This window comes from Cetorhinus maximus, chromosome 3, assembly GCF_964194155.1.
Source record: "Cetorhinus maximus chromosome 3, sCetMax3.hap1.1, whole genome shotgun sequence".
In the NCBI taxonomy this organism is placed as follows: domain Eukaryota; kingdom Metazoa; phylum Chordata; class Chondrichthyes; order Lamniformes; family Cetorhinidae; genus Cetorhinus; species Cetorhinus maximus.
Genome location: NC_135881.1, coordinates 89,274,973 through 89,289,306, shown reverse-complemented (window position 1 = coordinate 89,289,306; position 14,334 = coordinate 89,274,973). Strand labels below are relative to the sequence as shown.

At 41.4% G+C, this 14,334-nt stretch overlaps 1 protein-coding gene across 3 annotated transcripts in view; it reads right to left on the bottom strand.

The window, feature by feature from the left end:
• mocos (molybdenum cofactor sulfurase) overlaps positions 1–14,334 on the bottom strand; it is a 318,270-nt gene that overhangs the window by 175,462 nt on the left and 128,474 nt on the right. For all 3 annotated transcript variants that reach the window (XM_078538658.1, XM_078538660.1, XM_078538659.1), the window contains 2 exons: positions 11,034–11,233; positions 3,850–3,966 (listed from right to left, as the gene is read on the bottom strand). In XM_078538658.1, the coding sequence (XP_078394784.1) occupies positions 3,850–3,966; positions 11,034–11,233 (317 nt within the window). The remainder of the gene's footprint in view (positions 1–3,849; positions 3,967–11,033; positions 11,234–14,334) is intronic.

Here is a 14,334-nt window from a genome sequence, read left to right as displayed (position 1 = left end):
TTGGGAAATATGCACCGCTTATAAAAGGAGAAATCAAACTCAAAACACCTTTTTGTTTACGGATGAGTGGTGAGAGGGGGAGTCAGGACTGTTTAAATTAAGCCCCCTCCTGTTCATAACACAGGGTAAACTCAGAGATTGTTTTAGAATCCCCAGCCAGGAGAAACAATGGGCCACAGTCTCAGGGTAAGGATCATTTAGAACTGAGGTGAGGAGTGTGAAGATGGGCATTATCTTTTTAATACTTTTGGGAATATGGTGGTGTTCTTTAAAGAAGGCTGTGTGTGTGTGTGTCCATGGGTAATTAAGATGGGGGAAGGTTCATAGGGACAGCTTGTCTATGGGAAATGAGAGATGGAAGATAAAAGTGTTAGAAACATGCATTTGTAATGAGAGGCTATGGTGAAGTTGAATATGCGAGTAAATAGGTTGGGTTTTAAAATTTGCATTAAGTGATAGGGATTTGACTTTTCAGCTGTTAAATTTCAAAGGGTAGTTTAGAAGTGTCAAGGGAGTTTTACAACTTACAAAGGTTTCATAAGTAAACAAGGGAAGGTTATTAAATTTTATTTGACCTGAAAGTGTAGGCAATAGGAAGACATGGAAGATTTTTATATTTTGGAAAAGTTGAGGACAATGGAATCTATGATGAAAGGGAAAAAGGATATTTAAGGAAAGATGTTGAGATGAGTTGTAGGTGGCTGTGTGGGAGAGATGGCCTGGGACCAGCTCTGTGCTGAGAAAAGTTGTGAATTTGAAGCAGCCATCAAGTTTCAAGCCAGAAAAGTATTTGTTTTCAGAAAGTGGTCTCTTTCTGAACTTTCTTGGATTTCCAAAGCAGGGTGGAAGAGATTCAGAAGTTGTGTGATATAATTTACTAAAGTGGCAGCTGTCTTTGCCTTGAGTAAAATTATCAGCTTTTTTGGGTTAAAAATATATAAGGGAGCTGTTGCCAAGTAGTTTACTTGTGTGTTCTGACCATGTGGGTTTTTTTTGGTGGGGGGGGCGGAATGTTTTGTAAGACTGTTTTAACTATGTAATTTTAATCTTGTGTGCTTAAGTTTTATTTATTTTTGTTAATAAATCTTTTAATTTTAAAATCCTAAAAGTGTTACTGGGATTCTATGCTTGTGGGATCAGCAGCTTTCCCCTTGTTTTCAAATTACAAAAAAAGGTTATGATCAGGAAGGCAAGTTTCCCTCTGGGGTTTGGCTTACTCAATGAATAACATCAGCTGTGGTCGAACAGGAGAGGTTACTTCATTCAAAAGGTTGTAAACCTTTGGATAAAAGCAAAATACTGCGGATGCTGGAAATCTGAAACAAAAACAAAAATTGCTGGAAAAACTCTGCAGGTCTGACAGCATCTATGGAGAGAAAGATAGAGTTAATGTTTCAAGTCCATATGACTCTTCTTCAGAGCGGACTCGAAACGTTAATTCTGCCTTTCTCTCCACAGATGCTGTCAGACCTGCTGAGTTTTTCCAGCAATTTTTGTTTTTGTAAACCTTTGGAATTCTTTACCCCAGAGGGTTATGGATGCTCCATCGTTGAATACGTTTGAGGCTGGGATAGACAGATTTTCAGTCTCTCAGGGAATCAAGCAATATGGGAAAGTGGAGCTGAAGCCCAAGATCAGCCATTATCATATTGACTAGCAGAGCAGGCTCAACAGGCTGTACATCTTCCCCTGCTCCTATTCCTTTTGTTCTTGTGTTCTTAACTGTACCAGCCATATAAATAGTATGGCTACAAAAGCAGGTCAGAGGCTGGAATTCTGCAGTGAGTAACTCACCTCCTGAGTCCCAGAGCCTGTCCATCAACTGAAAAACATAACTCAAGAGTATCATGGAAGGCTCTCCATTTGCCTGAATGAGTACTGCTTCAACAACATTCAAAAAATCTACACCATCCAGAACAAAGTAGACCACTTGATTGGCACCTCATGAACCACCTTAAACATTCATTCCCTCCATAACCAGCGCAAAATAGCAGCAGTGTGTACCATCTACAAGATAAACTGTAGCAACTTGCCAAAGATCCATCAACAGCACCTTCCAAACCAGCGACCTTTACCATCTACAAAAATAAGAGCATCATATGCATGGGAACATCACAACTGACTTGGAACTATATTGCCATTCTTTCACTGTCACTGGATCAAAATCCTGGAACTCACTTCCTAACAGCACTTGAGTGTACCTATACCAGATGGACTGCAGTGGGTCAATAAGTTGGCTCACTACCACCTTCTCAAAGTCAATTAGGGGTGTGCAATAAATGCTGGCCTAGCCAGCGACACCCACATCTCATGAACAAATTTTTTTTTAAAGTCCGTGTATATGCATCAAGAAACCTTTTGCTCACACATACTTAATGCTTGGTACTTGCCAAATTTAATAGGCCCAAACTACTTACTTTTGAAATCTGTCAGGGGCTTTCAAGGCCCCCTTATGCTCACAGGTTTATCAAAGGCCTTCTTTTCATTATATTCGAAGGGCATTACTGGATACTCAACGCTCAATATACCTCTGGTCTGAAAGATAGTGCAGTGCCCTTCCCCGCCTCCTTACATAACTAAACAAAGCTTCTGCCTGTTTTGCACAAGTGCACTCTGGCTCTGGAAAATCTTAACCTCCACATTACAAAAACTTGTATAAAGCGGAGAGGCCTAAATGCGACTGGATTTCTATGTACATATGGGGCAACCGGAGAGAGCAACACTGACTCCATGAATGTTTGGCAAATTATCCTGCATAATCCCTCTGTGATGGAGTACCAAGAGAAAAACAAAGATGCTTTACAAGGCCTTGTGACTATATGATCCAGGAATATAAGACTATTTGCAATGTCATGATAACACTTGCATGCAGATACTTAGCAAATAGTTTCCCTGGAATCCGTTAAGCTCAAAAATACTCTTATTGTATGCAGGCAGTACAGAAAGGAGAAGGATTAAAATTCAGGTCAAGTTCATCAGTTGCACTCTTATATGTCCCCTAGTTTTTGATTCAGATGGGCAATAAAAAATGCTACAAACCAGAATCACATCCTGGATCACATTCAACAACAAACTGAGGTTGGTTAGAAGAATGATTTAAATAGGTAGGAAGTAATGGTTGCTGACAGGCCTAATCCTGGTATATACTCTAGCACATAATATTGATTAATAGAAGTGGATGATCAGCATTGTTTGTGCTTAGGATAATCTTATATACATTTTTTGTCATGTTTTTGTCTTGTGTGTTAGTTTGTTGAGAGTTAGACAAGAGAAAAATAACATTCGCTAGATGTAAGTAAAATGAATATGAAAAATACAAGGATCATTGCAAAGCATTGGAACCACCCAGAAAAAAAACAGGAACAGTATTTTGCATGTACTGGCAAATTATTGAAGAGATTGCAGAATCTTAAGCTGATGTTCAGGTATTTTTGTTTACCAAGAAAAACGAAACTCAAAATGTCTCTTGTGCGCTGGTATCCATAAGCAAAGGGGCAGGAAAGCATTAACTTAATATGCACAGATCTGAATGAGCTAAAATAGAATTACTTAAAAATTCACTATTTGTAGCCCAGGTTGTAAATACCTTTCAGTTTAGTTTTTGTTAAAGGCTTTGCTGAAGTCAAAATCAACCATATCTATGATATGAAACATGAACTCAGTCTTGCCTGAAGACCAAGGAGGCTGGTTTGGCAGCATTGAAGACTTCCTGCCAGAGGATTAATTATGAGTGTCTTCTGCTGACATGAAGAATAGCAAAATCTTCTAAACAGTATCACAATTAGAAATCTCTTTCTGAATGAACAATAGGGAGAGAAAATACAGTATTCTTATATAGTCAGTACTAACCTTTAGGTTCTTTTTGACATCTTCATTACTGATTCCTAGGTGTTGCTGACAGCCTCCTGTGTTACAAAAGCAGCCAGTGCGAAGATGGATGTTGTACAAATTTGCCAGTTTGTCTACCTGTAACAGTAAAGAGTGATGGTGTTTTCATAAAATCACATTATCACCTAGGTTGCAAGTGAATTTGTTTCAGTGTTGTGTGTATTGGCCTGCATTTTTCATTTTTGGTATTTTTTAGATTCAGACTGCTATTAGCAACATGAAAACAAATTCAAATGGAAGTGGGACATCCAATTTTCAATTATTGTAACATTATGTGCAAATTAGAACCAATGTGGGAGCTACTCGCAGGAAAAATCCACGTAAATGAAACTTAGACAGATGGTAGGGCAGTGGAGTTGGGGTGTAGGTGGCAGTGGCAGAAGAGACAACCAAAATTTTGTGATGATTGGAGAGCCTCGTACAGGCTTTGCCAACGTTAAAGGGGGAGGGAGCTAAGGGACAGAAAAAAAATGAAGAGAATAAAGACCCAAATAAGGCAGGCATGTGTCTTCAGGAAAGTAATCAAACAGCCCATCATCTGACTATATTTGACAGCTGCTGAAACGGAGCTCTGTGTCACCTCACAGCATTGTCCATGTAGGTCAGCATTGCAAAATGTCTGCACATTGTTGGAGCCAACATTCAAGCCATCGCTAACAATTACAATCACTCCATGTATAGTGCACGGTATCTGCAAATGTCCCTGTTGCATATGCCACAGTTCAGCATCTAGCTCTCTGATAGCCTGGATTCAATGAAAGCAGTTTCCCACATTATTGTCAGGTAATGTAGCTGGGCCTGCAGACATATTTGATGCCATCTTCGTTGGTGCAGACAATTAGGGTACACTGCTGTTTATTACCCTGACATACTTTTCCATGCAGTGCCACTGAAAGTAAGACTGGGTACTTCTGAGGTGACATACAAAATCATGATCAGTCAAGTATTCCCCTGTGACATAGATGCTGTTCAGTCTGCAATTCCAGGGTCTTTTCCAAATTGAAGTCTCTACTTGCACAAATTATCTGCCCTCTGTCTGGAATTACCAGTTTGCAGGTACTAATGGGCAGATACTGAGCATCTCACATACATAGTATTACCTGGTATCTCTTTTTTGATTTTTGATGTGGGAGTAAAATATAAATAATATATTAGCACAACGATTCAAGTGAACCTAAGTCCCTCCCCAGGAAATCAACATAAGAAAGAAAAATGTTTATAAAATGGCTTGAAATATACTTCACTTTAGAGTACTGTGTACTTTCAATGACCTCGACCTACTGTATACTTACGGCCACCTAGCAAGTTTGAGTACCTATTTAATTTGAAAATGATTTAGTTCTGATATTACATGTACTAGAATGGTGAGGAATAAATTATAGGGTGAATATGCTCCCAAATTAATTGCCCAGATCTCAAGGTCAGCAGCAAAGCAATGGCACTCACTGCCGACCTCAAAGAAAGCTTCCCATAAAGATCTAGCAATCCCTGTGGCTTGGATGTGTCCTTTCCTGATATCAATTTGAATCTGGACTCAAGGGAATCTCCAAGCATCCAAAAATAATAATGCTATCAAGCATGGTAACAGCCAACATGTTGAAGTATTCTCAAAGACAGCAAAACAGAAAGTTATTTAGGGCATTTTATTTACTTCCAATTAAAATTTAAGATTGTTAAATAAATGATTGGGATATACACATGGGATTGGAATATCAAACAGGCTTTTTGACAAAAACATATTTCATTTTTTTAAAATCAGGGCCAGTGAGGCTGTTCAGTAATAATTATGAAATTAGTACATTATTAAAAACAGTTACACCTCATTCAACAAGATGTAACTTTTTTAAGAGTTTGTACACCAAGACTAAGCATAAAAGAGCAAGTTTTTGATAGTTCAGTGATTTCTACGTAATTGCAGTCTGGGGGTACTTTAACAGCGCACCCTCTGTACTTCCATGTTTAATTGCACATATGCAGAAATCACGGGCAGAATTTTGCCCTTGTTGGGCAGGCTTGGCGGGGGTGAACGGGAGTGGTTGGGGAGCCGACTGCCTCCCGCGGTCGGGCCACAACTGTGATTTCATGCTGGCGGGCCAATTAAGGCCAGCCCAGTGTGAACACTGGCTGCAGAAGGTCCGAGAAGGGGCGGGTGGGGGCGGGGGCCTGTCGGCCGCCGGGTCTAATGGTGACCCGGCAGCCAGTTCAAAAATGGCCTAGGCAGCTCCAGGGAGCTTGCCCACATTGGAGTTGCAGCAACAACATGGCTGCAAATGAAGACAAAAGGTGATGTCGGCTGGGCACTCGCCACCCCATTTTTCTGATGGGTGCCTTGACACCCTCCTGGAAGGGATGCCCTGCACTCTTACCTTCATCTGACACCCCAGCCTCACTGCGTCTGGTTATCGAGGTGCATGGAGCCTCTTGAGCTCCAAGGCCTCCCACTCGTACCTGGAGAGGATGAGGAGCGTGCGGGTCCTGCGCCAGTCCACGACCTCTCCATATTGTTATGGGATGTCTTCTCCTGAACGGACAGAGTAGCACTGATTAGTCCACTCTCTACCTGCAGCAGCATCGCAGGGGCACCCTTGTCCCTAGGGATGGGAGGAGGAGGTCACCGCATCACACAAAAGGTGATTTCCTCCAGTGGGTACCCCCTTGCCAGTGCCAGATTGTGGAGAGTGCAGCATGCAACCACTATCAGTGGCACCCGCTCTGGGGCGTATTGCAGTGCACCCCCTGAACAGTCCAGGCATCAGAAGCGCATCTTGAAAAGACATATGGTTCTCTCTACCACCGCCCTTGTGGAGGCATGGCTCCAGTTGTACCACTGCTCCGCCTCTGTTCTTGGGTGGCAGAGAGGCTCATGAGCCACCTTTTCAAAGGATAGCCCTTATCACCCAGCAGCCATCCATCCAGTCGGGCTGGAGCACTGAAGAACCTCGGCACCTGGGAGTGTCTCAGGATGTAAGCGTCATGGGAGTTGCCAGGGTAGCTTGCACAGACTTGCAGAATCTGCATCCTATGGTCACACACTATCTGCACATTCATGGAGTGGAATCCCTTCCTGTTGATGAAGACACCTGGCTGACTGGCTGGCACTTTTATGGCATATGTGTGCAGTCGATGGCAGCCTGGATGCACGGGAAGCCAGCAAAAGCTGCAAAGGCTCTGGCTCGCTTAGCCTGGCTAACCACATCCGTACAGAAATGAGTGAAAGTTAAGACCTGCCTGAACAGAGCTTCTGTTGCCAGCTTGACGCAACTGTGGACAGCTGACTGGGGACTCCACATAGATCCCCCACTGACCCCTGGAAAGAGCTAGAGGCATAGAAGTTGAGGGCCACTGTGACCTTCAAAGCCACTGGCATGGGGTGTCCATCCACACAGTCCGAGCTGATCTCAGGCCTGATCATCTGAAAAATGGCGGTCATGGTCTCCCTGGAGAGACAGAGCCACCATCGGTATTGCACTTTGGACATACTTAGGAAGCTGCATCGCCGCCTGTAAATCCTGGAAGCAGGATAGTGGCGTCGTCTGCGGTCCCTTCCGCCTTGGACTTCTTGCTGGCCCTGCGCCCCTTGTGCCTGCGCCTCTCCTCCCACAGCTCCCTCCCCTGGAAGCTACATTGGGACACCTGGCTTCCTCTCCCTTCTACCCCTCTCTTCCTCCTCCAGCAGAGGCCACAATCCCGATTACCAGGGTAACGGAAGACTGTCTGACACCTGGAAGGGTCCACACAGTCCGAATCCTCAGGGGGCCTTGAAGACACCAATGAGTCCGACCAAAATATCGCACGAGTGAGCAATGACGTCGAGACACTCGCCCAACATCATCGCGCGTCATTTTACGCTCGTTTGGTTCAGGCGCGCGCCCGCCCAATGAGCGAAAAATTCTGTCCCACAAGTTGTTGTCAGTTACAGAGGAGTAGAAATGGTGAACATTGATAATTTTATCTTTATTACTACCGCAAAATCCGGGTCAATATTTGAATGAGGCACCCCTCTATTTCAAGTAGGTCCTTTCACTGTTGTTGCCCTTACCTCTCAGAAAATACATCACGGGAACTGGAGTTCAGGTTGGATAGAACTCCAGCCAATTTTATAACACCAGTTGCCTGATTTATGTCAGAAAAAATGGCCGGCCAGCAAGCAATAAAAGAACCAAGACACTTTATGTTAAAATAAGCAAGAAGAGGTCTATTTTTGTTGATTTAGAAATGAAATAAGTGAAATAAAAATAAGATAAAAATCTTTTGAAAGTTACTATTAAAACTGCTTCAACCAACTTTTCAATCAGTGTACTCCAGGTCATAACATAACTCACTGTATTAAAAAATGTTTCCTCAATTCCCCTCTGGTTCTTTTGCCAATTATCTTAAATTTGGGTCCTCTGTATTTCAATTCACCTGCAAGTGGAAACAGTTTCTACTTATGTACTCAAAATTTTGAAAATCCCAGATTTTCTAGTCTCTCCAAATAACTGAGCCCCCTCATACCTGGTAACATTTAAATACATTTCTTTGCACCTTCTCCAAGGCTTTTGTTATCTTTCCTAAAAAAATGAGCACAATACTACTGCTAGATATACACGTTCTTTAAAGATTGAGGGAAATGAAATTTAAGTCAGCTAGTCAAAATACAGCTACCAGTGTATAAGGTAGATTTACCTAGTAACAGGAACATGTGAGAAGGAGTTATCACCTCTATGGATAGAGGTTCATCAGTCTGATGCAACAGGAGGCTATCACCATCGTTCCAGAAGATGACAAGAAAACTAGCTCCACTAGGCTGCCTAATACCTTGTCGACTATATAAAGAATTTAATCATAAAATAATCTCACCAATTAGTTAACTCTATTTACTAAAGAATTTTCATGCTCAATCTTGTCTAAATTTAATTGCTGCCAATTATGGTCATTAGGTTACTAAAGAAACATTAACTCACGATTATGGATTGGCTCCTTCTTTAACAGTTTGCCAAAAAAGGGTTAACTCATTCACTCAGTAGCTTGTGTGAATTCTAATGGAAGGTGGTGTAGTGTAAATACTAAATTAATCTGAATTGGTTAATGTAAGATGGTTCAGCAAGTCAAATTTAGGCATCATTAACTCCAAGGCATAGACTTGGAAGTAAAGACTTCTTTTATGAGTTAAAGTGAGGCATTAAGGATTTGTCTGCTGTCCTTGATAAATATCATTGCCAGCGAATCAACCCCAGTATTCTTACAAAATCTTTAAAAAGTTCCACGAATTGATTAGTGAGGGTGCAGTAGTCAAGACGTTTTGAAAATATTCCAGGAAGATGAGTTAAGGTTAAAGAGTTAAATGCAGTCTAAACATCTTGGGCTGATAAGTGGCGAGTAACATTCGCGTCACACAAGTGCCAGGCAATGGCCATCTCCAACGAGAGAGAATCGAACCATTTCCCTTTGACATTCAATGGCATTACCATCACTGAATGCCCCGCTATCAACATCCTGGGGATTACCATTGACCAAAACCTGAACTGGAACAGCCAATAAATACTGTGGCTATTAGAGCAGGTCAGAGGCTGGGAATTCTGTAGCGAGTAATATACCTCCTGACTCCCCAAAGTCTGTCCACCATCTACAAGGCACAAGTCAGGACTGTGATGGAATACTGTCCACTTGCCTGGATGAGTGCAGCTCCAACAACACTCAAGAAGCATGACACCATCCAGGACAAAGCAGTCCACTTGACTGGCACTCCATCCACCACCTTAAACATTCGCTCCTTCCACCATTGACACACAGTGGCAGTAATGTGTACCATCTACAAGATGCACTGCAGCAACTCAGGAATTTCCCGTCAACAGCACGTTCCCAACTCGTGACTTCTTCCACGTAGTAGGACAAGGGCAATAAATGCATGGGAACATCATCACCTGAAGGTCCCCTCAAAGCCATCCTGACTTGAAATATCGCCGTTCCTTCACTGTCGCTGGGTCAAAGTCCTGGAACTCCCTTCCTAACAGCATTGTGGATGTGCCTACATCACATGGACTGCAGCGGTTCAAGAAGGCAGCTCACCATGACCTTCTCAATGGCAATCAGGGATTGCCCGTGAATAAATAAAAGAAAAACAACGAAAATATTGCTTGAGCATGTCTTTGGTGTGCTTAAATCTGTAGGTGGTATATTGGTGCTTCAGTATATTAGCACTTACATTGCTTATTCCTAGATTATAAATCCAGGTCTCTATATTAGTAGCCCACTGAATATTGCCCACTATGAAACATTTTGCTGAGAAGTGCTGTTATATATAAAATATTGATTTCAGGATGGAAAATCTAGTTTCCAGACCCATGAGTTAGCCTGCACTGTTATTTGTCACTTAGAGGCTTGTTCCTCGATTGTTCACTTGATAATTAAAAGGAAATTAAAATATGATGTAACAAAAGTTAACAAAACAAAAATAGTTAACAAAATGGTTAACAATTTAAATTAAAACAGAAAGTGCTGGAAAATCTCAGCTGTTCTGGCAGCATCTATGGAGTGACAAACAGTTAATGTTTTGAGTCCAATATGACTCTTCTTCGGAATTATAATTTTGTTTTAACAATTTCAATTAGTGTTTGTTTTCTGACATCTTTTTCCTATTGGGATAGCATTGTCAATTGGACAATTATATACATCAGTTTCCAGATTCCAAAATCTCTGCTCAGACACACTAAGGCAAATCTATGTGCAGCTGTTGGTACTACATTGGTTGCCATATACATTTTGCATTTTAATTATACTTGCAACATGGTTACAGTGACTCGCAAGGTACTCTGCCATGTAGGCAAAATCTCTTTAATCATGTTAACTTATCACTGCGATTCTCCTGTGCAATATAACAAAATACACAAAGGGATATGGGAATACATTATTTTCTGTAGGATGTATCATCAAAGGTACCTTTATTGTGTTATACTTCCCTCATGAATTTTCTCATCTTGATTGCTGGAATATAACCATTCATCAAATACCAGCACAATTTTCTATAGCTCTTCTTCAGTTTTCTGCTTATTCATGTCATGACCTCAAGTCATATGTCACAGTCTTAGAAGGCATGTACAATTACAACCAATTCTACAAATGACTTACAGCAGAAACTATGAGATAATGACAAGATTACAACATACCTTGGCATAACCAACAATGCCACCTTTCTCATCCAGCACATTCATATTAATAATAGGTCCCTGAGAATCTGGAGTTTCAAATTCATTATCGCTGTAAATCCGAGCAACTGGCATTCCATTAACATGGCACATTCCAGAAAGTATTATATAGGTGTAACGGGCCAAACTAAAGGTATGAAGCATAATATTTTGCATTCCACCTGAGAATAAGATGAAGAAACAATTGTTAGGCTGTTACAGTCAACAGTGTCATAACACAGAGATAAAAACAAAAAACTACTGCGGATGCTGGAAATCCAAAACAAAAACAGAATTACCTGGAAAAACTCAGCAGGTCTGGCAGCATCGGTGGAGAAGAAAAGAGTCGACGTTTCGAGTCCTCACGACCCTTCAACAGAACTCTCTGTTGAAGGGTTGTGAGGACTCGAAACGTCGACTCTTTTCTTCTCCACCGATGCTGCCAGACCTGCTGAGTTTTTCCAGGTAATTCTGTTTTAGTGTCATAACACAGCTGAGACCACAATTACAAGTGTCTTAAATCTATCATAAAATTGCTAATTCAAACTTAAATTATAATTTCAATTGGTGAAAATCATCTAGTGGAATAACTACAATGTTATTACATCTATTTCAGGTCAAGTATTTTTCAAAGTTGTTCAGTAGGTGCACAGTGCTATTCAATAAAAACATTTGCCATCTCACATATCTAATAATGATCTGCACTCCAGAAATTCACTTTAGAGGCAGGCAGGCCAGAGGCAGGCGGGCAGATGGATAGACAGATAGAGACAAACAGACAGGCAGAAACAGACAGACAGACAGACAGAGAGGCAGACAGACAAGACAGATAGAGACAGGCATACAGACAGATAGATGGACAGACAGATAAGGTAGGATTTTTCCTATGATGGGCAAGCTGGGCACCAGCAGGCGGGGGTGGTCGCAGAGCTGATCGCCGCCTGCGATTGACTCTGCGCAGCCAATTTACACAGGCGGGCCAATTAAGGCCCGCCCAGCTTAGCGCTACCTGTGCGGGCGGGGGGAGGAGGGAGAGTCGGGGCCAGCGCTTTTTTGCACATTCGTGCGGAAGAGCACAGCAATCTCCCTGAGGCAGCTCCATGCCTCAGGGAGATTGAATGGATATTAAGATAATTGAATAAATGATTTAAAATTTTTTTAAACATGTCCCCTCATGTGACTGTGGTTGGACGGGCAGCATTACTAATGACAATAATTGCTTTCTTAATGGCCTTAATAGGCCGTTTACATTTTGGCGGGCGCACAGCCAACTCCGGCGCGTGCCCACTGAACGAAATATCGCAATGGCGCACGATGACGCGTTGGTGTGTCAGGGCCGCCCCCACATGGCGATGGAAACATCCTGCCCATAGACAGACAGATAGACAGACAGACAGATAGATAGACAAGATAATTAGTTTACTGAAAAATCATCATGGCAACAGGTGTGATGGCGGTACAAATAAAACAAGTAATCATAATGCATAACATAGTTATAGACAACCTTTGAAATGAAAATAAAGTGTAGTGTAATAAAAGAATTGCACAATTATAAACATTTACATGCACAAATAGTTACAATACATTGCAAAATGCATGTCTCCTTAATTTACAAATAAAAATGAAAGGTCTACTGCACTCTGTGTTTTGCATTAAAGTCCATAGATCATATGTTGTCAAGTTGAGTTTGTTAAGTTCTTGATCATTTTTGTAAAGTAGGGGACTGGGCCGTCTTGTGGTCTGCTTGTTCTATATCTTATTTACCGAATGGTGACTTTCCTCCTTAATTCCATTGCACATTTTCTTTTAGTGGTAAAGTGAACTGGAATTCAAGAGTTTTTTTTAGTCAAGTACAGAAATGTAGAAGGGCTAAGAAATCAATTTATTGGTTCACAAATTAAATAATATTGGTCTAGTAATTCAGAAATATTCAACAATGATCTAGCTTTTTAAATCAAGTTAATGATGAATAACTGGCTTCAGCTGTTTAATTTTTTGATACTATTGCGGGAAGGACATCCCCCGTGACCTTGGTGCATGTTGCTTCCTCTTTGATCTCTGTATAGCCTTTGACATGATTGACCACCATCCTCCTACAGCAGTTCTTCTCTATTGTCCAGTTCAATGGGACTGCCTTTGCATAGTTCCTCCAATTAAACATTTGAAAAATCAATCTTTGGTTCCCACCACTAACATTTTTCTGTGCAGTCTTGGCTCAGTTGTAGTACTCTTATCTGAATCAGAAAATTGTGGATTCAAGCTCCATTCCAGGACTTGAGCACATAATTTGGACTGGCACAGTAGTGCAGTACTGAGGAAGTGTTGCATAGTCAAGGGTGCTGTCATTAGGATGAATTGTTAAATCATAGCCTAGCTGCTCTCAGATGCCCATAAAAATTCCATGTCACTGTTCAAAGAAAAGGGGGGTTCTGCAGGTCCCTAGCTAATAACAGTTTCTCAACCAACGTTATTAAAAAATCGATTATCTGGTCAACTATCTCATTGCTGTTTGTGGGACCTTGCTGTGTGTAAATTGTTTTGCTATATTACAAGAGTGACTCAACTTCAAAAGTGCTTCATTGGCTATCAAGTTCCTTGGGACATTCAGATGTTGTGAAACATACCATATAAATTCAAGATTTTTTCTTTCCATTCCACCTAAGCCGAGCTTCTGAAACCATATCCTCTCTATCACAAAGACTACCAACACCTACCTCTGTAATATCACCCACCTACAGCTGAGCCACAGCCCACTGGCTGCTGAAACTCTCATTCAAGCTTTTGCTACTTTCAGATTTGGCTACTCCAAATGGCCACTCTGCCATCGCCGTCCACCCTGAACTTCAATTCATCTAAAAACTCTGTTGTCTGTATGCTATCTCCATTGTTTCACTAATCCATCATCCCTGTACTTTCTGACCTATTTTGACTCCCACTCTCCCAATTTAAAATTCTCGTCCTCCTATTTAAATAACCTCATCTGTGTAACAGTTGAGGTACAAATCAGCGATGATCTGATTGATTGGTGGTGCTCATGTTACTATGGTCCTACCTCTCCTCATGTCTCTTCTTTTGATTCAGTGTCTATTTTTTTTCTGGTTACATCTGAAAAACTGGGAAGCTTGTCTGCGTTAACAGCCCTATGCTGCTTTTGGCATGATAGCTTTTCACACAAGTGACCTACAGATATGTTCTCACGAGAGTGTCCCATTTTGACATGACTTGTGCCATCATGATACAATGTTTGGCTGAGAAACAAAAAAATACTTTTCAATTCACTTTT